The 23,683-nt window shown below is 41.1% G+C and overlaps 1 protein-coding gene across 1 annotated transcript in view; it reads right to left on the bottom strand.

Annotated features, from left to right (window-relative positions):
• The window catches only part of AMPD1 (adenosine monophosphate deaminase 1), a 22,276-nt gene extending 9,020 nt beyond the window's left edge, over nt 1-13,256 (bottom strand). Inside the window, 7 exon segments of the mRNA XM_032415729.1 lie at nt 113-329; nt 3,664-3,829; nt 6,883-7,045; nt 8,084-8,264; nt 11,871-11,882; nt 13,135-13,219; nt 13,221-13,256. Coding sequence (XP_032271620.1) covers nt 113-329; nt 3,664-3,829; nt 6,883-7,045; nt 8,084-8,264; nt 11,871-11,882; nt 13,135-13,219; nt 13,221-13,256 — 860 coding nt within the window.
• Between the last annotated feature and the right edge of the window lie 10,427 nt (nt 13,257-23,683).

The raw sequence follows: 23,683 nt of genomic DNA, 5'->3' as shown, positions 1-23,683 counted from the left end.
AGTAGTAGTGGGGGTGGTGGTGGTAGTTGGGGTGGTGGTGGCGGTAGTAATGGGGGTGGCGGTAGAAGTAGTGGTGGGAGTAGTAATAGGTCAGACATCATTAAACACTTACACAGGTCCTTGGGCAATTAAAGCAAGTAAAAAATTCATATCATCTAAGAAGGTGTCCATATTTAGATAAGGGAGTGGCTTGGGCTCATCTTTACCGGCTGCTGCCTCATTAGGATAGACGTAAACTATACCATCTTTCATTTTGAGATGATAACCGAGGTTTTCTGGGAGGTCATCAGTTCGGAAGGGGTCTTCTTTCTTCATAGGAGGGGTAAAGACTTTTTCAATAAAACACAGAGTAAAATAGATCAAGAAATAAGATAAATGGCCGCATAAAAATAACCAAAATATGAAATGCTGTAAGATCTCATTCGTCTGGAATCCTGTACGTCATAGGTTATAATTATCCAGGGCTCAGCTAAAGTTTATTTTTATATTATTTTCCAAAGGGGCTAAATTAGTAGTGTAAAATAACCGTAAGATCGTTTCTAGCGTAAGAATGATTTTCAAGCTCTTTAGAAGTATTGTTCACATAATTGATGTAGTACTTACAAATAATTTTATCTACTACAGTAGGTTATCAAAGGCTTTCTGTTTAGAACATTTTATTAGCTTATGAGATAATTGCATAGAAATAAAAGTCAAACTACAGTCAAAAAGTAGAATTTGGATCTTTTCCTTAATAAAACCAACCTTCTCTGTAAGTCTTAACTTAGAGCAGTTATTTTTTAATAGACTTTATATTTTAGAGCAGTTTTAGGTTCATAGCAAAATTGAGCACCAAGTCCACAGGTCCCATATACTCCTACCCCCACACAGCACTGCCTTATTCACTATCCGCACCCTCCACCAGAGTGGTACGTTTGTTACAATGGATGAACATACACTGGCAGGTCATAACCAGCCAAAGTCCATAGTTTACCTTAGAGTTCACTCTCAGGGTTGTACATTCTATGGGTTTTGACAAATGTCTAATGACACATATCCACCATTATAGTATCATGCAGAATAGTCTCACTGCCCTAAAGAGCCTTTGTGCTCCACCTAGAGTGGATTTCATATAAATGGAAATATGAAATAAATTCTTACTATAAGAATTATAGTTCTTGTTATAATATATGACCCACCTTTTATTTATTTATTTTTTTAAAGATTTTATTTATTTATTTGAGAGAGAGAATGAGACAGAGAGAGCATGAGAGGGTCAGAGGGAGAAGCAGACTCCCTGCCGAGCAGGGAGCCCGATGTGGGACTCGATCCCGGGACTCCAGGATCATGACCTGAGCCGAAGGCAGTCGCTTAACCAACTGAGCCACCCAGGCGCCCTGACCCACCTTTTAAAGCACCTACGATTTTACAATGTCTGCCAAAGGAATTGAGAAGGGATTTTGTGGGTAAATGTCCCCTTCTTTCCAGTGCTAACAATTTCAACCTAAGAAAGCCAAGAACAAATTCCGTGCTGTCACGGCCTGTAACGCGCTTAGCCTTTTACTTTCAACAAGTATGTGCCCAAGGCAGCAGGAAGTCTTCAGTTTGTAAGTGATGACTAATGGCCAGAGTGGGGAAAATAATATAGAAAGAAAAACTCACACATTTTCTATTCAAAACTGGGAGCTAAGGAACATGAGAGATGTGAAACAGTATGTTGCTGTGTCAAATCTTAATTTTTGAATCTTTATACTTAAACATCCTAGAGAGGCAAAGCATAATTTAGAAGAAACAAAGGCAAAACAGATATCCTAAATGTCACTATTGTAGAAAATAGGTAAACTGATTTGATGCATTACCAAACTGGATACATGTTTAATATGATTTTAATATTAAAAGGAATTATAGAGAAGAAGTGGCGGAACTGGAAATCTTTAATGATATCACAATCTGAAGTTCAGAAACACTTTAATATTTGCCTCCTTTGAAATTTCAATCCTAGAAGTATATTCTGAAAGATGTAAAAAAACTACACAAAGATTTTTATATAAAGCCATTTATTGTAGCCTTATTGGAAATACATTTTTAAAAGTCAGAAATCTAAATGCCTAAAAGTAAGAATTGGTTAAACAAATTATGATAAAGTTATACAATAGAAATCTGTGAAATTATTAAAATCTGATTATTGAAAAATAGGTACTTAACTTCATATAAGGCAGAAAGTAAAAAAGTGAGATATGTAAATAAAGTACTATGGAAAGTCAAAACATATAGCTTAGATTTATCCAGAGGTTAGAGGAAGAGAGGAAATGATAGTATCTGGGCTGCACATTGAAGGATGAGGTTGGATCTGGACATTTGGACATACAGAGAAAAAGTGAACTGTTCCCCTGTTCAGGCACAGGGCACAGAATGACAACAGTACAGGGCAGGAAAGGGCTGAACCAAATGGAGGACAGGAAATACTTCCCACCAGAACAGAGGTGGAGTAGATAAATAGGATGAGGGTGCAAGACCAAAAATCAATAAATAAAATGTAGTTAGGAGGCCAGCTGATGGCAGGCCTTGAATGCCAGGCTAAAGACTGGACTTAACTTCGTAGGTGATGAGCAGCAGTGAAAGGTTTTTGTTAGGAGAAGGACATGTTCAGATCTGTTTTAATAATTGGCACTAAAGTGAATATGAACCGAAAGGGAGTGAGATTAGAATTTAACAGAGTAGGTCAGAAACTATGGCAGTAATCTGGACAAGGAGAAATATAGGCCTAAATTAGGGTTTGGGGAATAGCAAAGAGGGGAGATTTTGAGAGATATTGTACGGAATTAATCATATGATTGTGCACGTGGGCAGGAGAGACAATGGATCAAAGATGAGTATGATATTTTTAGACTGGGTTACTTCTACAGTCGTCCCTCCTTATCCAGAGGGGATATGTTCCCAGACGCCCAGTGGAAGCCTGAGACTGTGGATGGTACTGAACCTTGTATATACTATGTCTTTTCCTACATACCTATTAATGGGCTACTGCTCTATCAACTTACTTGTTTTTGTATAAATTAGGCACAGTAAGAGATTAACAACAACAACTAATAATAAAATAGAACTATTATAACAATTTACTGTAATAAAAGTTAGGTGAATGTGGTCTCTTTTTTTTAAGATTTTATTTGTTTATTTTGAGAGAGAGAGAGAGAGAATGAGCATGAACGGGGGGAGGGGCAGAGGGAGAAGGAGAGAGAGAATCTCAAGCAGACTCCCCGCTGAGCACAAAGCCTGACACGGGGCTCAATCTCATGACCCTGAGGTCATGACCTGAGCTGAAATCAAGAGTTGGATGCTTAACCAACTGAGCCCTCAGGTGCCCCTCTCAAACTATCTTATTGCCCTATACTCACTCTTCTTGGGATAATCACGTGAGATGATAAAATGCCTACGTGAGATGAGGTGAGGTGCTTGATGTAGGCATTGTGACCTAGCATAAGGCCACTACAGACGTGACAATAAATCAGGAGGATCATCTGCTCATGGACCTCAGCTGGCCTCGGGTAACTGAAACCGCAGAAAGCCAAACCATGGAAACCATGGATTGGGTGGGGGGGGACTACTGTAATCTAGGGGCATATTTGATATTTAGTAGCTAAACCTAAAGATCTGTTTCATACACTGCATAAAATAATTACTTACCTGGGTAGAAGCTCTCATCTTCTACCCAAGCCTCACCCTCCATGTGCCGCAAGTACTTGGAAGGGGTTTTAGGGAACCTCTGCAATGACTTCTGCATGTACCTCTCCCGTATACACAATGCCCTGTATAGCCCTTTGCAAACCATTTCGAAATCTTCAACTGTAACCTGCCAAGAAAATGCCAGAGTATCAGGAGTCGCTCCTGTGAAAATCCAAGAAGCGGGTTAAGTTTGTTTTTGGTACGAGCTCACTCTCCTGGTTGCTGCTGCCCATGCTGAACCTTGCCTGCTCACATGGCTGCTTCCTACTTGACTTGGGCCCTGGGTCTTCCTCCAGGAGCAGGTCCTGAAGTTTTTCCAACTCTTCTGTTTCTACTAAAACTCACCTGCTCTGTAAGACTTTGCTTATACAGTCTGGTGCTTGTTTGGGGGTTTTGCCAGAAAGCAGTGATTATCTAGCAAATGTGATTAAAAGATCCCATTCTAACATGGAGAATACTTTCTTCCTTCCAGGTAACATACGGAGTTTTGTTTGTTTGTTTGTTTGTTTTTTTAAAGATTTTTTTTTTTTTTTTAATTTGACAGAGACACAGCGAGAGAGGGAACACAAGCAGGAGGAGTGGGAGAGGGAGAAGCAGGCTTCCCGCCGAGTAGGGAGCCCGATGCGGGGCTCGAACCGAGGACCCCGGGATCATGACCTGAGCCGAAGGCAGACGCTTAACGACTGAGCCACCCAGGCGCCCCTAACATACGGAGTTTTTACGTATGGGCTTCTAAAGACAGTATCTCAACTGAAAGACGACGTCACTCTAATTTGAGAATTCACACTACTTTTTGGTCAGTGAAGGAAATATTTGGGGATGAATAAAATGTCACACATCCTTCCAACCCTGTCATGCACGCACTGCCTTCTATATCTATAGATGCATCAGGACATCACCCATTCTTTTGGATGGTTTTAAACTTTTTTTGAAGATTTATCTATTTATTTTAGAGAGAAAGAGAGCATGAGGGGAGGGGCAGAGGGAGAAGCAGAGAGAATCTTTAAGCAGACTCCACACTGAGCACAAAGCCTGACGTGCGGCTTGATCCCAGGACCCTGATATCAGGACCTGAACCAAAACCAAGAGTCGAATGCTTAACCAACTTTGACACCCAGGCACTCCACTCTTTTGGATGGTTTTATTTTATTTTATTTTATTAAAGATTTTATTTATTTATTTGAGAGAGAGAGAATGAGAGACAGAGAGCATGAGAGGGAGGAGGGTCAGAGGGAGAAGCAGACTCCCCGCTGAGCAGGGAGCCCGATGTGGGACTCGATCCCGGGACTCCAGGATCATGACTGGAACCGAAGGCAGTCGCTTAACCAACTGAGCCACCTAGGCGCCCCATCTTTTGGATGGTTTTAAAGAGAATTTTACCCATGGCTAAAAATAGCAAGATTCTAGAGTAACATTTTCTTAGAACTGCCGGAAATTTCCTAAACTGGCCTCTCCCATGTGCCATCCCCGACTCCTGGCTGAGCCTGGCACGCCCAAGGAGTCATAACTTGAAATCATTGAATGCTCATCATCAGAGCCCACAGACTTTCTGGGACCAATATAAGTGTTCCCAGTGTTTGAGGTCCAGATATTGATCCCAATCAGTTGAACTCTTTTTAAAGGCTTGCTGACCTTAGCTAAGAAAGTCTGGCTCAGGTGCTAGAGCTAGGGTTCTGCTTCTAATGTGGCATGCTTGTTCCTTTGCCACATAATGGGCCACCAGTCTATCTTCTCTAGGATAAGAGCTGGAAAAGATATTCACCTTGGTGTCTTCAGCACTTAGCACACAATGCCTCACACAGAGTAGGTGCTCAATAAGACCTGATTAAATGAAATCATTTGATTATCAGGGATTAATGGCCTTGGAAACCTAGTCCTGATCTCCCTACCTCTCTGTTCAGTTACAAGGGTGAAGACCGATGGGGCATAGACCACAACCCGGTAGGGTGTTGCTCATCAGCTCAGCCACATCCAGCCAACAGGTACTGCAACACACTGGTTCTTCAAAGACTCCAGGCCATGGTTTCAGGTGCCCTCCAGCTTTCAGAGGAGAAGCAGCTACTCCCCGACTTCTGTGAACCTTGTCCTCCCTCCCATCTTCCTTCTTTTTATTTTTATTCCTACCAAGTACAGAGGTATCAAGTTTGTCTCCTAATTTTTATGGCTTCTTTTTTTTTTAAACTCCAGAGGTCTCCAATCTTTGTTTTCCCTCTCTCTATTAAACATCTCCTTTCAGTTATTTACTATCTAAAATGCCTGCCATTTGCAGAGGACCCATGTTATCGTACAGAAAGTGAACAAACCAGAATCGTGTTTGTTTCCTTGCTCTGTCACTTTTAAGTATCTTGGAACTGACCCTAAGGGGGTAAGTTACATGAGAAGGGGGCTTAGGATGGGTCATTAAAACTATATTTGGAGCATAGACTGATAGCTAACCATCAGTTTCACCAATATGATGCTGATTCTGCAAGTCCACGTGGCAGAGATTTATTAGTTGCCCAACTGTTCTGGATAGGACAGGCAGGTCAAGTTGTTTGTGACATGAGTTTACTATCCCTGTGGCATAACTAGAGTCTATTCCAGGCAATAACCTACTGTGTAAGCATCTGTAATGAAATCGGAGATGACCGTTGGTCAAACAAAAACAATAGCCCCATTAGAATTTTCTAGCCTCTCATCTTCCTTCTTTTCTCTGGGCTCTCCACTCTTCTCATCTCTCTCTCTTTCTTCCCATCTGTTTTCTTTGATTCGTTTATGCTACCCGCAGCCCTTCTCTCTAGTCTAGGGCTGTCCTGGGCCCATCTTTTCCCAAGAGCCCCCTGTGTCTCCCGAGGCTCCCTGTCCGACTTTGTGATAGCCTCGGTGAGACTAGCCCACCAGCTGTTCTCGTTGTCTCCTGTGCCCAAATTTGTCTAGTGTATTCTGTAACACACACTGCATTCTACCACATATTCTCCATGTGCAAGCAAATGAGATAAAAGGAGGATAAATTATGTGGGATGATAGAGCAAAACAGAAATAGAAGGTCTAGCATATTGGTATTGAGAGGCAATAAGGAAGTATAACAAAGGATGGCTTAGCTAACACCTTCCTCAGTAGGAAGGGGACGAAGCAAGGAAGCTGAAACAATCAAGCTGTGTCTTCCCAGCAGCTGCATCTGAGGGGCAAGGAGCGACTCACCCCCGAGGCATAATCTCCAGTGATCTGCACTCTTTGGAAGTCAGGCACGGTCTGGTAGGTTGGAGATGAAATGTATTCGCTGATGTGGGACAGTTTGGTGGAAGATGTTTCACTTTGGGGAATGGACAAGTTAATGGTCTTCTGTCCATGGGAACGTTTTTTCCTGGGTTTGAAATGCAAAAATAAAAGGATTTAACTTTGGCTTCATTGGGAGTCTCATTGTGATAGATTGAGGTTTCACTGTCCAATTTCATTTCGAGGACAAAAGGTGAACATTAAAATGACAGCGGGTGTCAGAAACAGGATCCAACCATATGGGAAGAGGTATCACATGACTGTATTCCCTTCTTCCTGGTAGCCCTTGGAACAGTGGGCCTTCAGGAACATGCTAGAAGGCTTTCAGCATGACCTTGTTCTTCACGGGCAGATGGGCAGTCTGGGTACCACAGGAAGCACAGGCTATGTCAGTTACTACCTGTGTCTTTTTGTGCTTGTTCTTAAACTCTTGAGCTTGTGTTGCCCCATATGAAAAAGTAGTGTAATAATACCCACCTTATAAGAATTCGGTGAGATTTAGTGTATGGAACTTATAAGTTGCTTAATCAATATTACTTCCTCAAATCAAGGAGTATTTATTGAGTTTCTACTTTGACCCAAGACTTATGTTAGGTCCTATGGGGCATGCCCAAGAAGGTGGATTGTTGTTCTTTCCTTAAAGACATAAAATGAAAAGGAGGACCAGGGCAGAAAGGCAGAAATGGAGGGTTGTATCCCTGAGGCCTGGAGAAGGTCAGATTGACCAGAGGGCAATATTCGTATCAGATAGCACAGTGCTAAAGTTGGCTAGAACCAAACTCTGAAGATGAGGCTCTCGTGTTCTGGTTTCTATACCCGTGGTGTGTAAGCTGAGTATGTACCCAGCAGCCATCAGCCCACAGTGGTTTGGAACAATTTGCATAGAGCTCTCATCCTCTTGCTTGGGTAGATAGGGAGGTTTCAACTGAAGGAAGATGCGATGAGCACAGGAGGTCTACTGTTTTCTTCTTTTGAGTCATTGGTAATCTTGTCCTAGCTTATACAGTGCTGGGGTGGGGCGTCTTGGGGAGAGGGAAGAATTTTAGCTCTGGCACAGTGAACTATCTGCCCTGACATTTCCCCTTCCTGTGTCCCAGTGTCCCAACATTCCCCTTACACCACTTACCTCCTGTCTTTTATAGAGGTGGACGTGGCCTCCAGGCGGAATATATGTGCTCGCATCTCATGATGAGAAATTGGGCAGACTTCATCCACATCAAAGGGGGAAATCTCATGACGGCCTCCCTCATCTTTGACTTCAGAGGCAAACACTTTTTCAGCAAAGCTACGTAATGCATCATCAATTTCTAAAAGAGGTTTTCATGGGTTAGTATTTAAGCCCTTTGTCAGAGGTCATCAGAGAGTTCCTGCTATGTGTAAGGCACAGTGCTAAGGACTGCCCTGGGGGCATGGCTCCCCTATACTCTAACCAGCGTCCCAGAAACATGTCAGAGCTCAATGCCTGCTCTCTCTTTAGAGGTTTCTGGGTGGGTAGCTTGGAAATCCATTCTCAGAGACACAGGTCAGATTCTCACAGCACATCTCAGGAGATCCTAAAGATGGGATTGGCTTCTTGCAGGACTAGCACTTAATCTAAGATCACCTGTTTCTGGCAGGGCTAAATCTGACTTCATAGTAACCATGCAACATAGTCCTTCTCATTAAATTGGTGAAGTTTTTCTGATGCTTGTGAAGATGTGAATAGGATTGTCAGTCCTTGGAGTTTTTCTTCCTAAAGAGAACCAGGGATCTAGGTAGTTCTGAGAAATAAATGTGTCCTTTGGGTCTGTCTTCCTCACAGAGCAGATACTGTGTCTCTCTCACACATTATTTCAAATCCTGAAAACTTGAGGATATGCTGGTATGTGGGGGAAGGGAGCCATTGAAATTTACTACCCGGTGTTGGGAGTCCCAATTCTTGTGGACACGTGGTCCTCCATAATGAATGACCCTTAGAAAGCCAATTTTACTCTTATATGCTTTAATATGCCCATCCTTTTTTTTTTTTTTTTGAGTTTATTTATTTTAAGTGATCACTACACTCAATGTGGGGCTCAAACTCAAAACCCTGAGATCGAGTTGCATGCTCTTCCAACTGAGGCACCCCTTAATATTCCCATTCTTAGAATGGTTGGAGGGGTGAGTTTTTGCTTGGCAATGACTAACCCTAAGACTCTCTGGATGTAAGAGAACTAATTTCATCATAGAGGGTGGTGATGGCCATTAAGTATCTGTTCTTCTGTTAAGTTCCATTGCATTTTCCACATACCCAGTTGTTTCATCATTACCTCTTATACTTCTAAAATCTCTTGGTATTTCCAGAAAAGAGCAGGTAGCAAATAATGAGACTGGCAAACAGCTAGCTATTTGAAGCAACAGGAGAAGATGGAACATTCTTCACATGATGACAAAGCAAACTGCTTGCATACTGCCCCATCAGTATCTATACAGGTCTCCAAAATGCCACATTTTCAGATTTAACCTAAGGAAGTGTAATGTGCTCAAGTCCCTGTTCTGCACTTACCGACACCTTCACCTTCCTCTGTCTTAGTTTCCTTATCTGTAAAGTGGTAAGACTAATACCTACAAAACCTCACTCATAGGCTGTCATGATAATGTATGTGGAAATGCTTTACAGAGTATAAAGCACCAGCTCAGACTGAATAATGTAACTTGGCAGCATTGGTCAGACAGCTATGTGGTATTGGGGTTAATTCTGGGCTATTAAGGAAATGATAAATGATATGACTTAGTTTAGGCTGAAGCATACATTGGAAATGATAGCAATTGATTCATAACTTTGCCAACACTGTCAGGTCATCCTGCTTTCAACATCTGGCTTAGCACAGGAGAACAACAGAAATCTACTCTACTGGCCAAACTTCATGCGTCTATTTGCTTCGTTAAACTCAAGCACTGCCTGAAACTGAAAACCGTCTTTGGATGCTCTGGAGTAGTTCTTTGACAAGTACCACAATCCACAAAGGACCAAATGGAACTCGAAGTAGATACATTTGATAGTCTGAGAATACCTCCCCACCCCACTACCAACTGATCCCCAGAAATTAGTATCATTCCTCCATGAGAATCACAAGCAAGCACATGCGCCTCAAGGATGAATAGCAAGCAGAAGTTAGAAGAGGCTTCATGCACCATGAAAGGCAAATAAAAATAGGCTAGCTGGTTATGATGAGGAGGAGGAGGATGAGGATGGGGATGAGGATGAAGATGTAACTGGCTTGTCATGGTGGGTCTGTGGAAATGCTGCTGGAGGCCTCAGGAAGGACAGCAGGGAAATGGATGCCCAGAAATCAAACCCTACTTGCTAAAGATCCGGCTCTTCCGGAGTAAGCAGTCATTATCTAGGACCGCACATATCCATTTGTTTCATATTTTTAAACGTTATTGTTTTTACTAAGGTTGCATCTCCCTAAGCCACTAGAGACAGTTGAAAAGTAGAAACTCTACTGTCAAGAAGTGGTTTACATGATGCCCCCAAATTATATGGTTGATGTTTCCTTCCACTGAATCAACCAGTTGTTTTGACTTCCTGCAACCACAGCTGAAACTTGACTCCTAATTCAAGAACTCTGCCTTTCAAAAATATTTCAGGGAGTGGTGATGATTGTGGGAAGGAAAGAGTGAAACTGGTATTTCAAAAGATGATGAGATAAGATATGGTGACAGTCTGAATTTATGGAATAAAGGACAGATGACTCCCTTGGGTCTGTATAGATAATTGTTGAGTTCTTTTTTGAGCATATTACATTTGCAATAATGGAGCATCTGAGTGGAAATATCTTGAGGATAGGACATCTGCATTTACATATAGAATCAACAAGAGAATAGAAACAAGTAGTAGAATGATGAAGCCAGAACACTGAACTAGGAGTGGAGTGAGAAAAAGTGTCTGTGGAGGCTGGATGGCCTTGGGCAAACCACATAATCACAGGGAGTCTCAGTGTTCATCATCATAACAGGGGAATGCTAATAATAATGTCAACTTCAGAGAACTGTTATAAAGATTAAACAAGAAATACTTTAAAAACTACACAGTACTATAAAGAAGTTGGGAATTATTATTATTAACATGGGAAGTGCAAGATTCTTGAGAAAAGGAATATCATGCTTGCCTCTTCGCTCAACAGATCCAGAAAAGCATGCTTATTTCTCAGCAGTGCTGTAGGGGTGTGTAAGAAAGACAGGTCGTAGGTGTTTCGTCCGCCGTATCTCATCTCATAGAGGAACTCCAAGGCAGACCTACTATCCGTCAACTAAAGGACAAGTCTCATTTGAGATGGAGGGGAACATAGAGTTACAGTTTTATCTAAAGTGAGATTTTTATTTTATCTGGTAACAAAAATTTACCATGAAATGTTTCGTTTTGGAGCTGAGGATTTCCTAAGGCAAGACTCAATAGACCCCCTTGGCTAATCTATATCTAAAGAAGAACATCAGTTTATTTTAAAACATCAAATGAACGCCCCATGAGATTCTCTTTAAAAAATGGGGGTTTTTTGGAGTCCAGAAAATCCATGAGTTCATTTGCAATGCTATGGAATATCTATGGTCATTATTAATCTTTTTTAAAAAGATTTTATTTTTTTATTTGACAGAGAGAGAGCACAAGCAGGGGGAGGGGCAGAGGGAGAAGCCGACTCCCCACTGAGGAGGGAGCTCTACCCGGGGCACGATCCCAGGGTCCCGGGATCATGACCTGAGCTGAATGAAGGCAGACGCTTAACCAACTGAGCCGCCCAGGCACCCCTGGTCATTATTAATCTTTGTTGGCTTTCAATGGTATCATTTAATAAACACTGCTGAAAAATACTCATGTTTCTGAATTAATGAATAGTATCATTTTTTAATTGACCCTTTGGCAAATAGCAGGAAAAATAGTCCAAAATACTCACGTTTTTCTTTAGCTGTATGAAGTAAAAAAAACCAAGATAAAATATATAAACAACTTTCAGAAATCATAGTGGCTGTTAATCGGTGCTTTGGAATAGAAAGGTGTAGACTGTACAAGAAAGGGGTGTGGTGGAATGTGATATTATAGTTATTCTTCCATTTACCTACAATTTGCTGCCATCCGAAACCCCTAGGAATATGGCCAGTACACATCCCTTTCTTTTCTTTTCCTTTCTAATATGGCTCTTTAAATTTATGTTTATAATTTTAAAGAGGTACACTTTGTAAAATGTGATTTTAAAGAAATCTGATCTGGAGAAATGGAAACTCTCTTACAATGCTTACAAAAAAAGCACATCTGGTAAACAATTTAGTAACACCTTCCAAACAGCCATGACTGATTTTCATCCTTAAAAATGGAAAAAGCTTTAGGGGCAAATATTGTTCTCAGAGTATAATTATACTTACCCAAATTGTAAAGAACCTAAGGGATTAGTTAAGAAAATTAAAATATTACACAGTCATTCAAAATGATGTTTAGGGAGAGTTTAAAAAACTATGGTAAATGATTAAGTCACAGTGTTAAGCCAAAAAAAGGCAGGATATAAAGTGAAATATGTATGTATGAAATAATCATAACAATGCTTTTAAAAATGCTTTAAATTTGCATAGAAAATAAATTGACATGTGAAAGGTGGTATCTTTGGATGATGGGATGGTGATTGTTTTTTTCTTACTACTACTTTCCTAAATGTTCTGCGTTCTCTACATGAGTGTTATTACTTTTATTTTCAGTGTAATTTCTCTTTCTTATTTCATAGGAGACATGTATTTCTTTTGTAATGAAAAAGACATTATTATTCTAAAAATTACTATGTGTACAAACCTGGATTGTGATTGGGTTAATATTTCCACTATGCTCATGGTTGTCAACTAATCCTCTAGCTAGAGACATTGTAGGGGACCCCTCTCAGAAAGGTGACGGCACCAGCTTTGTTTAAATGAGCAGAGTAGATTTTAAATATCTTCTACAGTTTTCAAACTGGGATCATCCAAGATGCTACCACATAATACAGTTTTAGGAAATTACCTCCCTTCCAAAACTAAAAAGAAAAAAATCCTTGAAAATCATGCCTTGCTTCTTCCTGAAAAGTATTATCAAAGCTACTCTGACCCTAAAGAAAGGATCATCAAAGCTGACAAGATGCTTAAAGGAATGGTTGCATTTAAAAGAATCGAGCTCTCCAAACACTTTTGCACACCTACCTGCAGGTTTCAACAGAGGCATTGTTGCCGGGGTCCTGGACTCTAGGATAGCACAGTAGAAAGGAGGAGAGAGGAGGCTGTGGGGATGACTGCCTGACAGTATAAAATACCCTGACACTCATTTTATGATTTTGCTTTGCACCTGTAATCTGACCCTTCTCTGCTAAAAAGAGAGAGATGAGGTTTAGACCTATTTATAGCTTGAGGCAATTGACAGTGAAAAACAGGTGAAGCCTCTGGTCTTTACTCAGGGATTTCAGAGACGATATGTGCTAGTTCAGGAACTGCACTTCATTACCTTCTAAATCTTCCTACGGATTGGATTCTCCTCAAGTGTAGCTTTCTTGCATGACCTGACCACTGGTGATTATTTTTCACCCCGGTGAAATATAGGGGACTCTTCCAGGCTATGGATGCCCACATTCTCAGGATTTCAGTCATGAGAAAAGCTTTCTTTCTTTCTTTTTTTTTTTTTAAAGATTTTATTTATTTATTTGACAGAGAGAGACACAGCGAGAGACGGAACACAAGCAGGGGAAGTGGGAGAGGGAGAAGCAGGCTTCCCGCGGAGCAGGGAGCCCGATGCGGGGCTCGATCCCAGGACCCTGGGATCATGACCTGAGCCGAAGGCAGACGCTTAACGACTGAGCCACCCAGGCGCCCCGAGAAAAGCTTTCTGAAGTTAATGAATAGGCTGGTGTATTTGTCAAGTTCGCAACACACACACACACACACACACACAAGTGTATGCATGCACACACTTTCATTAGAAATACCCTTGATTTAACAGAAATTCACCCGACAGAATTTATTTAATCAGTTAGGTACTGAACTTACTTCAAATCTTAGAAAAAAGTCAACTGCCATCTGGAGTGCTCAGTTACCTTACTCTGCAAATTGTTACAAAAGGAATAATATCTTTCTTTTACATAACATTTTATAGTACATAGAGCGTTTTCCAGACGTTATCTATTTGATCCTAATTACAATCTTAGAAGCACTTTATCCCTGCTTCCCAAATGAGAAAACCATTCTGCTGAGCCATTCTGCTCACAAATGGCAAACCTGTGGCTCTCTGGACCAAAATATCATGATCTTTCCATAATAACATAGAGTCTTTGCTATGGCTAATTATGTGCTAATCACTTCTAGGCAAAGAAACATTTTCCTGGATTCAGCAGAATGTATTGATTGTAACAGTTTTTATCTTCTAATTTTAAAAAAAGATTTATTTATTTATTTGAGGGGGGGGGAGCAGAGGGAGAGAGAAACCCAAGCCGACTTCCCGCTGAGCATGGAGATGAGGGGCTCCATCTCACAACCCAAGCCGAAACCAAGAGTTCGATGCTCAACCGACTGCACCACCTAGGCGCCCCTGTAACAGTTTTTATTAAAGACAGTAGCAGAGGGATGTCTGGATGGCTCAGTTGTTAAGCATCTGCCTTCGGCTCAGGTCATGATCCCAGGGTCCTGGGATCGAGCCCCGCATCGGGCTCCCTACTCGGCGGGGAGCCTGCTTCTCCCTCACCCACTCCCCCTGCTTGTGCTGCCTCTCTTTCTCTCCGACAAATAAATCAATAAAATCTTAAAAAAAAGAAAAAAGACAGTAGCAGAGGTTGGAACTTCAGATTTGGAATAGACTGAATGGATGCAGACTGAATGATCTTTTGACTACTATTTCCTGTTAAAAATTGGGACAAGCCTCTTTGTTGGCAAAACTGAATATTTTCCTGCTCAGCCTATGGTCATCACCTCCTTTTAACCAATGACATCAGAACACATTGCAACGCTGTTACTGAACCAAAACATTTTTTCATTCTTTTCCAATTTTTTTGGTGACATTTCCACCTGGATTTCCCAGTGGTATCTACAAATTGATATATCCAAACCAAACATTTCCTTCCCCAATCCTGCTTCTCCTTCAGTGATTCTTACCTTTATATGCTTCCCTCCAATTTTCCTATTCCCTTTGTGGTAGTCTACTCAAAAGCCATTTCCCCTTTTTTTCTTATTAATAAAGCCCTATTTTTGGTTTGGGCACTAGTGTACTCAGCCAGAAAACTGCATTTGCTAAACTTCCATGCAGCACAGTCTGGCCAATGGGATATAAACAAGATTGCTGGGTGGCATGTCTATAAAATCTCTTTTAAAAGAGGTCAGCTTAGCTGGCATATGTTCTGCCTTTTGCCCATCTTCTTCCTGTCTGGAATAAAAAAAAGCTGGTGGGTGCAAGTCCATCATTGCTGTAACACTAGGGACAAGCAGGACAAAACCCCATGTGAAGAATGCCTGAGCAGAAAGAAAGAGCCGGAGTCCAAATTCAAAGGCTTATATACCAATCCGTTTCAGGGCCCAAGCCCTTTTTCATAAATGCACGATTTTCAAGAATTCATGACCCACTTGTGGAATTACAATTACTTCAGTATGGTTGGGACTGAAGGATAGAGTTTGAAAAGGTGCCCGCCAGGAGACAGGGAGGAAACTGAGGCAAAATCATACCATGCTAAGGGTTTTGAATGTAATCATTATAGCACTGGGGAACCACGGAAGAGTTTTCAGGAACAATGTGAAATAATAAAAGGGGCATCTGAGTGGCTCAGTCAGTTAAGTGTCTGACTCTTGATCTCAGCTCGGGTCTTGATCTCAGGGTTGTGAGTTCAAGCACCGCACTGGGCTCTATGCTGGGTGTGAGCCTACTTAAAAAATAACAACAATTAATAAAAAAATGAGTTAAACAACATATTTTGACCATATATCTTCCACCAATTAACTTATGTTTATTATCTCATTTAATCTTCACAATATTTCTTTGTGGTAGATACTATTACTAATCTTCATTTTTCAAATGAAGTAACTGAGGCTTAGAACTATTAAGTGATTGTCTGTAGTTATGCAATCAATAAGAGGCAGAGTCAGGATTTGAACTTAGATTCATCCTAAGCTGAAGTCTTTGTGCTTTACTTCTGCATCATACTGTCTCTTATATGATCCATTTGCATTTCAGGAAATCCCTTTGGCCACAGTGTGGTTAGGAAGGGAGAAAGGCTGGTGGAAGGAAAACCATTAAAAGGTTGTTTTTTAAAATCTTGGTTAAAGATGACGAAGTCTTAAACCGAGGCAATCACTGCAGAACTGCAGTGGGCAGTGACAGATGTGACCTATTTCAAGGACAAGACCATCAAACCAAATTGGATATGGGGGGTGATGGAAGAGGAGTTGTTGAGAATAAGTCTCAAGTTTCCTTGTGAGTGATTGGTATGAAGTTAATACAAGGGGATAGATAGGATTAAGGTCAAAATCAATGTATCTGGCTTAACTCATCAGAGTGGACATGTCCAGTCAGCAGTTGGATATTTGGCTTTGGAGCTCAGGAGAGAATCCTGAATGGGAGATAGATTGTGAGTCATCGGCAATGATAATCAGTTTCATCACTGAGACAGAACCTGTGCAGAGAAAGAGTGGAGGGCCACAGATAGATTCTTAAGGAAAACCAGTATTTAAGGATTGGTTGTAGAAAGAAAAGACCACAGAAAGAGTTAAAATGATGGGGGGAGGAAGGAGGAGAAGTAGAAAATACTGTATCGTGGAAGCTATGGGAGGAAAGCAATCTGAAACTGAGTCACAGGGTTTAATGCAGCGAGACTTCACGAAAGGACAGAAAATAGCTCATGGGTAATTAGGAAAGTTGGTGATCACTGCGCATCAGTTCAGGTCCTTCAAGAAGATGCCCAGACAGAATGGGACATACAAGAGGGGTAATGCCTGTGAAGGATAAAAGAGGAGGGAGCCGTAGTCTAGCAGGGAAAGTCTTCGGACCATGGTGCAATGCAGATGTGACAGGTGTAAGAGGAGAGAGGGAAGGAAGGAGGATGAGTAGAAAGCGACTCAGACCGTAGTCTGGGAAAGTCTTGGCCCGGCCAATGGGGAGTTCCCCACAAGGATTGCCCATTCGAGGAGTCCTATAGGGAGCAGAATTGGTCCAACTCTAGTACCCCCACCATGTTCAGTCACTGACTGTGAGATAGGGAGGGTGGCTACTGAGCATGGCTTCAGGATTGCAGACGAAAAGGTGTGGCAGCTAGAAGCTGTCAGCGGGCTCCTCAAAGCAAGTTCAGAGCTTCTTGTCCCAGCTCCGTAGTCATCACACTGTTAGGGAGGTTTTAGAGGAGGCTTGATGGTTGTGAATTGAAGAGTGGATGGGAGGTAAAGAGGTGGAGACCTTTCTTTCCTAATGATGTCAGAGAGTGGAAGGAGAAAACACAGAATGATAGGGAGAGGGAACTAGGGTCAAGGGTCAATATTTCTAGATGGAGGAATAGAACCATAAATAGAGAGTGGACACCAAAGGACAGAACAAATTTCCAGTCTTGAAGGACATGGGGAGAGGTGGGAGCAAGACCCAGGTGGAGGAAAAACCTCGAAAGAGGAGAGGACTTTTTCTTCTGAGTCTGGAGTAGAGGAAGGGAGAAGAATGCAGAGAGAGACATTTTGAGATGTGGGGGTAGTATTTGGGGCATTTAAGCCCTGTATTATTTTTATATTCCCAATTCACTGAATAAATGAATTAATGAATCTAAAGTTGTTAGCACATAGAGATGTCCAGACAAAAGTTGGTAGGTGTAATAGGGAAAAGAGAACAAATTTTAAGTCTTTACCATCAAGTTAAAAATGAAAAGATCTTGAGGCGCCCGGGTGGCTCAGTCAGTTGAGTGGCTGACTCTTGATTTCGTCTCTGGTCAAGATCTCGGGGTTGTGGGGTTGAGCCCCATGGGCTCCGAGCTCAGCATGGAGTCTGTTTCTCCCTCTCCCTCCCTCTCTGCCCTTTTCCCTGCTTGTGTGCGCATGCACTCTCTCTCTCTTTCTCTCTCTCTCAAATAAATAAAATCTTTTTTTTTAAATAAAATCTTTATTTTTATTTATTTGTCAGAAGACAAATAAGCTGGGGGGAGAGGCAGAGGGAGAAGCAGCCTCCCTGCTGAGCAAGGAGCCTGATTTGGGACTCGATCCCAGGACCCTGGGATCATGACCTGAGCCGAAGGCAGATGCTTAACTGACTGAGCCACCCAGGCATCCCAAATAAATAAAATCTTTTCAAAAATGAAAAGATCTTAAGAGACTTGTCTTTTGGGGAATTCCACCTGATGCAAGTTTGAAAAATATGATCCATTATACCATGAGGAATTTCTAAAACTGCATATATTCTAATATTTAGTGTTTTGGTTTTTTGTTTTGTTGTTATTGTTAGAGAGAGAGAGAGAGAGCATGAGCAGGGGTGGGGAGGGGCAGAGGGAGAGAGAGAATCCTAAGCAGGCTCCACACCCAGCATGGAGCCCAGTGGAAGGGGGGTTTGAGGGGGTGGTGCTCAATCTCACGACCCTGAGATCATGACCCCAGCTGAAATCTAGAGTCTGTCGCTTAACCAACTGGGCCACCCAGGGGCTCCCTAACATTTATTGTTTTTTTTTTTAAAATAATTTACAATTTGTTTCTGTTATTCCATACAATTTGAAGTGAACTTGATATAAAAAAAAAAGAACCAGTTCCTTGATAACACTCAATGTTTAATACATGGGAAAACAGACACTCACATGGGGTTGGTGTGGATGTGTAAGATTTTAGTCTTTATGGAAGGGAATTTGGCAATACATTTATCAAAAACCCTTAAAAAGTATGCTTATCTATTGATAAAACAATTTCATTTTTATGACTTTATTTTAAGGAAATTGTTATACAAGCACTCAAAAATGTATTTCAAAAATGTTAATTGCAGCCAAACCGTTATAAGAGCCAAAAAAGTAGGAACAACTGATATGTCTGCAATATAAGATTGATTAATGTATGGTACAACCATCACATAAAATACCACTTAGTAATTAACATGATGATGTGAATGAATACATATTAACATAGGAATCATTCAAAAATGTTAAGTGAGAAAACATAGTACAAAGATGTATACATAGTATAATCTTGTTTTTGTAAAAAAAAAAAAAAAAAGAAAGGCATTTAACTTAAATATCACTATAGACATTGAAAAGCAGCCCGGGGAACTTACACGAGTATTCTGTCTGGATAGTGGGATGATGGCGATTTTTTACTTTTTTCTATTGGCTCATTTCCATTTTCTACCACGAACAAGTATTGTTTCTATCATAAGAAAAATAAAACCTGAATTTAAAGGAAAATGAAATAAACAAATTCCGATCCTATCATCACCTACAGCCTTTAAGGGAAGGCCCCAGAAGTTCCCTCAATGGGACAAGTCTGTATCTACTCATTCTTTTTCTGTAATTAAACTTGCTTTTCTTTCTTAAAAATCTTTTTTTATTTTTTTTTGCGAGAAGGAGAGAGAGCCGGGGTGGAGGAGGGAAGGGGCAGTGAGAGAGAGAGAAACTTAAGTAGGCTCCACACCCAGTATGGAATCCCGACTTGGGGAGGGTGGTGGGGTGGTGGTGCTCAATCTTACCACCCTGAGATCAGGACCTGAGCCAAAATCAAGAGTTGGATGCTTAACCAACTGAACAACCCAAGTGCCCCAAGCTTGCTTTTCTTCAAGCATCAGTATATAAGATAAACTAGTCTTGTTCAACTCTTATTTTTCTCACTTTAGTTTTTAGCAAAAAAAAAAGGTATTATTTTGTTTTCTTTTAAAAACTGTTAACATGTATATTTCAGCTATACTATGGACTACATTGGTTGGAGCTAACCTGGAAACTAACCATCATTTAGAACATTATTCCAATGAAAAACGCCCAGAGTTCCAAATAACAAATTTATAAGTATTTTTTTTTTGATTTTTAAAAATTTTTATTTATTTGAGAGAGAGGGAATGAGAGTGAGCATGAGTAGGGGCAGAGGGAGAAGGAGAAACTGACTCCCCACTGAGCAGGGAGCCCGATGTGGGGCTCGATCCCAGGACCCTGAGATCATGACCTGAGCCGAAGGCAGACGCTTAACCGACTGAGCCACCCAGGCCCCTACAAGTATTTTTTAAAGGGCAAGATCTCTTGTATTTCATTGAGTTAGAGAGGTCTGTAACCTGAGGTTGTACAGGAAGGAGATGACAGGTACTTAAGGTGAATCAGCTATACACAGATCACTGCTGCCTGCCTTTTTTGGTCTACAAAGCCCTTCTGTTCTGCTATAGCAGATCTCCCTCCCTGCTGTGAAACCTGCTGGGAGCTCCCACCCCTTTCCAACCTGCCTTTCATCCCACCCCCTCGATGCGCTCCATCCCTCTTGGTTCAGAGATACCAAAGCCACCTATGGGGCTCAGGGTGGCCCTAAGTACACTTTCAGGATCAGCTTCATCTTCTGTTAGGTTGCCTCAGTGGGAGCCGACTGGGTTCATTACAACTTTTGGTTTGGGAATACAACCGTTTTGCGAGCAGCATCTATGTACTGTTTTTGTCACCCTGTTAGAGGTATGCAAAAATTACTTTATACCTAAGTAATCAGTTTTTGTTTGGAGTATAAGGAAACCTGTGGAATTTTACTGGATTCAGCCTCATTTTCCTGTCGGTAATAATTTCCCATACATGCCTAAAAATAAAGAAGTCAGATTTATAAGACTCATCCTTTTCCATGAGACAAACTGACTTTATTTCCTGTCTATTGAATGGAACTGAAATTCAGCAATTTGCTTTTAACAAAACAATCTAAACTTAACAGTGTACTGCTTTCTGTTGGAAGTGAGAAGGAGGCATGCTATGGGGTCCGTGCAGTGGTAATTGTGCTGAGGACTGTTCCAAGCTTTTTGGGTTTTTTTTCTTAAACATATGTTAATTCATTTAATTTTCACAATAGTCTTTTTTTTTTTTTTTTTTTTTAGAAAGAGAGAGAGGGGGTGTTCATATGCAGGAGGAGGAGGAGGAGTGAGAGAATCTTAAGCAGGCTCCACGCCCAGTAGGGGGCCCACTGTGGGGCTTGATCTCACAACCCTGAGACCATGACCTGAGTCAAAAGAGTCCGGTATTCAACTGACTGAGCCACCCAGGTGCCCATTCACAATAGTCTTTTGAAGAACTATTATTACCTCCGTTGAAGAAATTTAGATACAGAGAGGTTGACTTGCCCAAAGGCTCATAGTTCGTGGTGAGTAGTAGCCCAGGTATTCTGGCTCCAGAGTGGGGATTCGGAACCACTGTGTTATATCCTGCCTCACTATTGCTTAGTTGTGCAATGACCATGACTATGCCTAGAGGTACTGTGTTCTGGCTAGACTCAAGGATGTGACCTAGTGATCCCCCACTGATAGATGGTTGTAGCAGTGGACTGGTGAAGTCGAGTGCTGTTTGAACTTTTTCTTAAGGAATCTTCAGACTAAATATTGAATGAAAGCCTAAAATGAAAAACGGATGAAAGTGGACTGCTTCGGCTGAAGTAGGGGGACAAGGAAGGGCTCCATCCACTCAGGCTTTCTCAGAAGACTTCTTCAGAAGACTCGAAGGGCTTTGAGAAACATGGTTTCAAAACTACTAAGTGAGCCAAAAAGAGCACAGGATCTGAATTCAGGAGACCTGGGCTCAAATCTAAATAAATCCATCCATTTTTAGGAGATTCAGTAGTTTTTCTCACCAGTAAAATGGAGGCCATTCTGTATTACTTTGTTGTTGAGGATTACATGAGATGGGGTTGGTAAGAGCACTCTGAACTTGCGAAGCAATATAAAGTTTCCGTTCCTGTGGAGCCTTGACTTGAAAAGGAGAGACCCAAGTGGCAATGAGGCACGAGACAGTTTCTGGTGCATCTTGGGTAGCCTTGAGCATTCTCAGAAAGACAGGGAAGGAGTCAGAGGGGTCAGAAAAACTGGGTAGAGGCTTTGAGACAATCACCAAATTCCAACTAAAAAATTTTGTTTTAGTGATCTCTCCTCAATAGAATATAAAAGATGAATAAGGGACCAATGTCTATCTGGTTCACTACTCAATGTCCAGAGCAGCACGGTGCCCAAGCACATAGTAGGTATTCAATAAAAACTTGCTGAATGAATTAGGAAGGAAAGTCATAAGGAAAATTTGGTGAGCCAATGAACCAAATATATTTTGTTAGGGCATGTGGCTCTGCCTCACAGTGGGATCCAAATGCGGTTCTCTAAGAGGAAATGTCAACACCACATACAGAATGATGGGGTGACACAGGCACAGGCCTTGGTAATTTTAGTTCATATGCCATTCTAGAGTTTCATTTTGGACTTTAATTATTAAATGTCAAACTCCTCAAATTCACAGGCAAAACAAGCATACAGTTATGAGAGGTCTTGATCTAACTTTGAAGAGGTCTTTAAACTTCATTCCATTGATTTAAAAAAAAAATCAGGGATGTTGGGTCTCAGTTGTAAAATGTGGGGAATCAATTTGTACTAAGATGTTTTAAAATAACGTGCAAGTTTTCTTTCAGACTTAAATCTTACACGTACCACACACATCTGTAGCTCCTACAGAAAGGGTCAATAGTGCCAACTGTATCATTTCACAGCACCCATTCCAGACTTCTTGTCCTGAGCTGGGTATTTCAGGCTCCTGCGCTTAAAGGCTCTAGGAGGCAACAGCTCCCTTCCAACCACATCCTCCCCCGTCCTCCCCCAGTAGCAGCTTGGCTGAAAGTTGCCTCTATCTTTAGAAACATTTCATATCACTTTAACTCCCAACATTGGGTGAGTACTACCTCTTTATACACTCCCACAAATCGGTTGTACACTATATTTATATTGGAGTTATAATTTATACTATTTTAAGAAGAGACTAAGTTCATTCTTTTAAGTTGAAAAATAACATGCAGTAGGTTAATAAAACTATTTTGGTGCAAGTGTGAAGTAAATCATGAATACAAAAAATCTCCAGATAAGAATGATCAATTCATGAAGTTTACTTCCAGTTCATGAATCTGAACTTTTATTGCCCCTCTTGGCACTGCAAAGGATGTTTCCTGTATTTCGTATGTTCCTAGAGTTCCGGTTTGCTTTTATTGACCACATTTCATTGCCAAGAGTTATTTTTAAAGCAATACAAAGCGTATTTTCCCACTTGGATACTGGACATTGATCCTGTGCTCTCAAGTCATGGAGTTGGACACTCTCTGAAATGTCTCTTAAGCAGTTTTGCAAAATGATCACTAGCATGGCCTCTTGGCCCCTTTACCCGTATTTATGGATATCAAATAACTCATCTAACTATGTTGGCCTTTTAATGACCTTGAGTATTGCTTGTTCTAAGAACAGAAATCTTAACAGCACAGAGATGCATGGGAGGGCTCCACATATTCCAAATAAACAAGCTTCCTAGGCTACTTTTTCATCATATGTCTCTTTGTAGGTTCACTTTGCCAAACAGAATAGCAGCCATCAGCAGAAGCCAGAAAACATACTTTCCTCCTTTCCTTTTTCAGTTACGAGGGGATCAAATACTAGCAGGAAATAAATGACAGTAGGCACAGGTGATTGACTTAAGGGGGAAATGTTTTAGATATACAAAGCCCATAATTGTTTTTCATTTACATTTTATTATCTAAAATGTCTGTATTTCCTAATAGTCCTATCTAGAAACAGTAA

Source organism: Phoca vitulina, unplaced genomic scaffold (assembly GCF_004348235.1).
Source record: "Phoca vitulina isolate PV1807 unplaced genomic scaffold, GSC_HSeal_1.0 scaffold2, whole genome shotgun sequence".
In the NCBI taxonomy this organism is placed as follows: Eukaryota; Metazoa; Chordata; class Mammalia; order Carnivora; family Phocidae; genus Phoca; species Phoca vitulina.
Note: the sequence above shows the minus strand (reverse complement) of the source record. Positions and strands in the feature narration are given on the sequence as shown.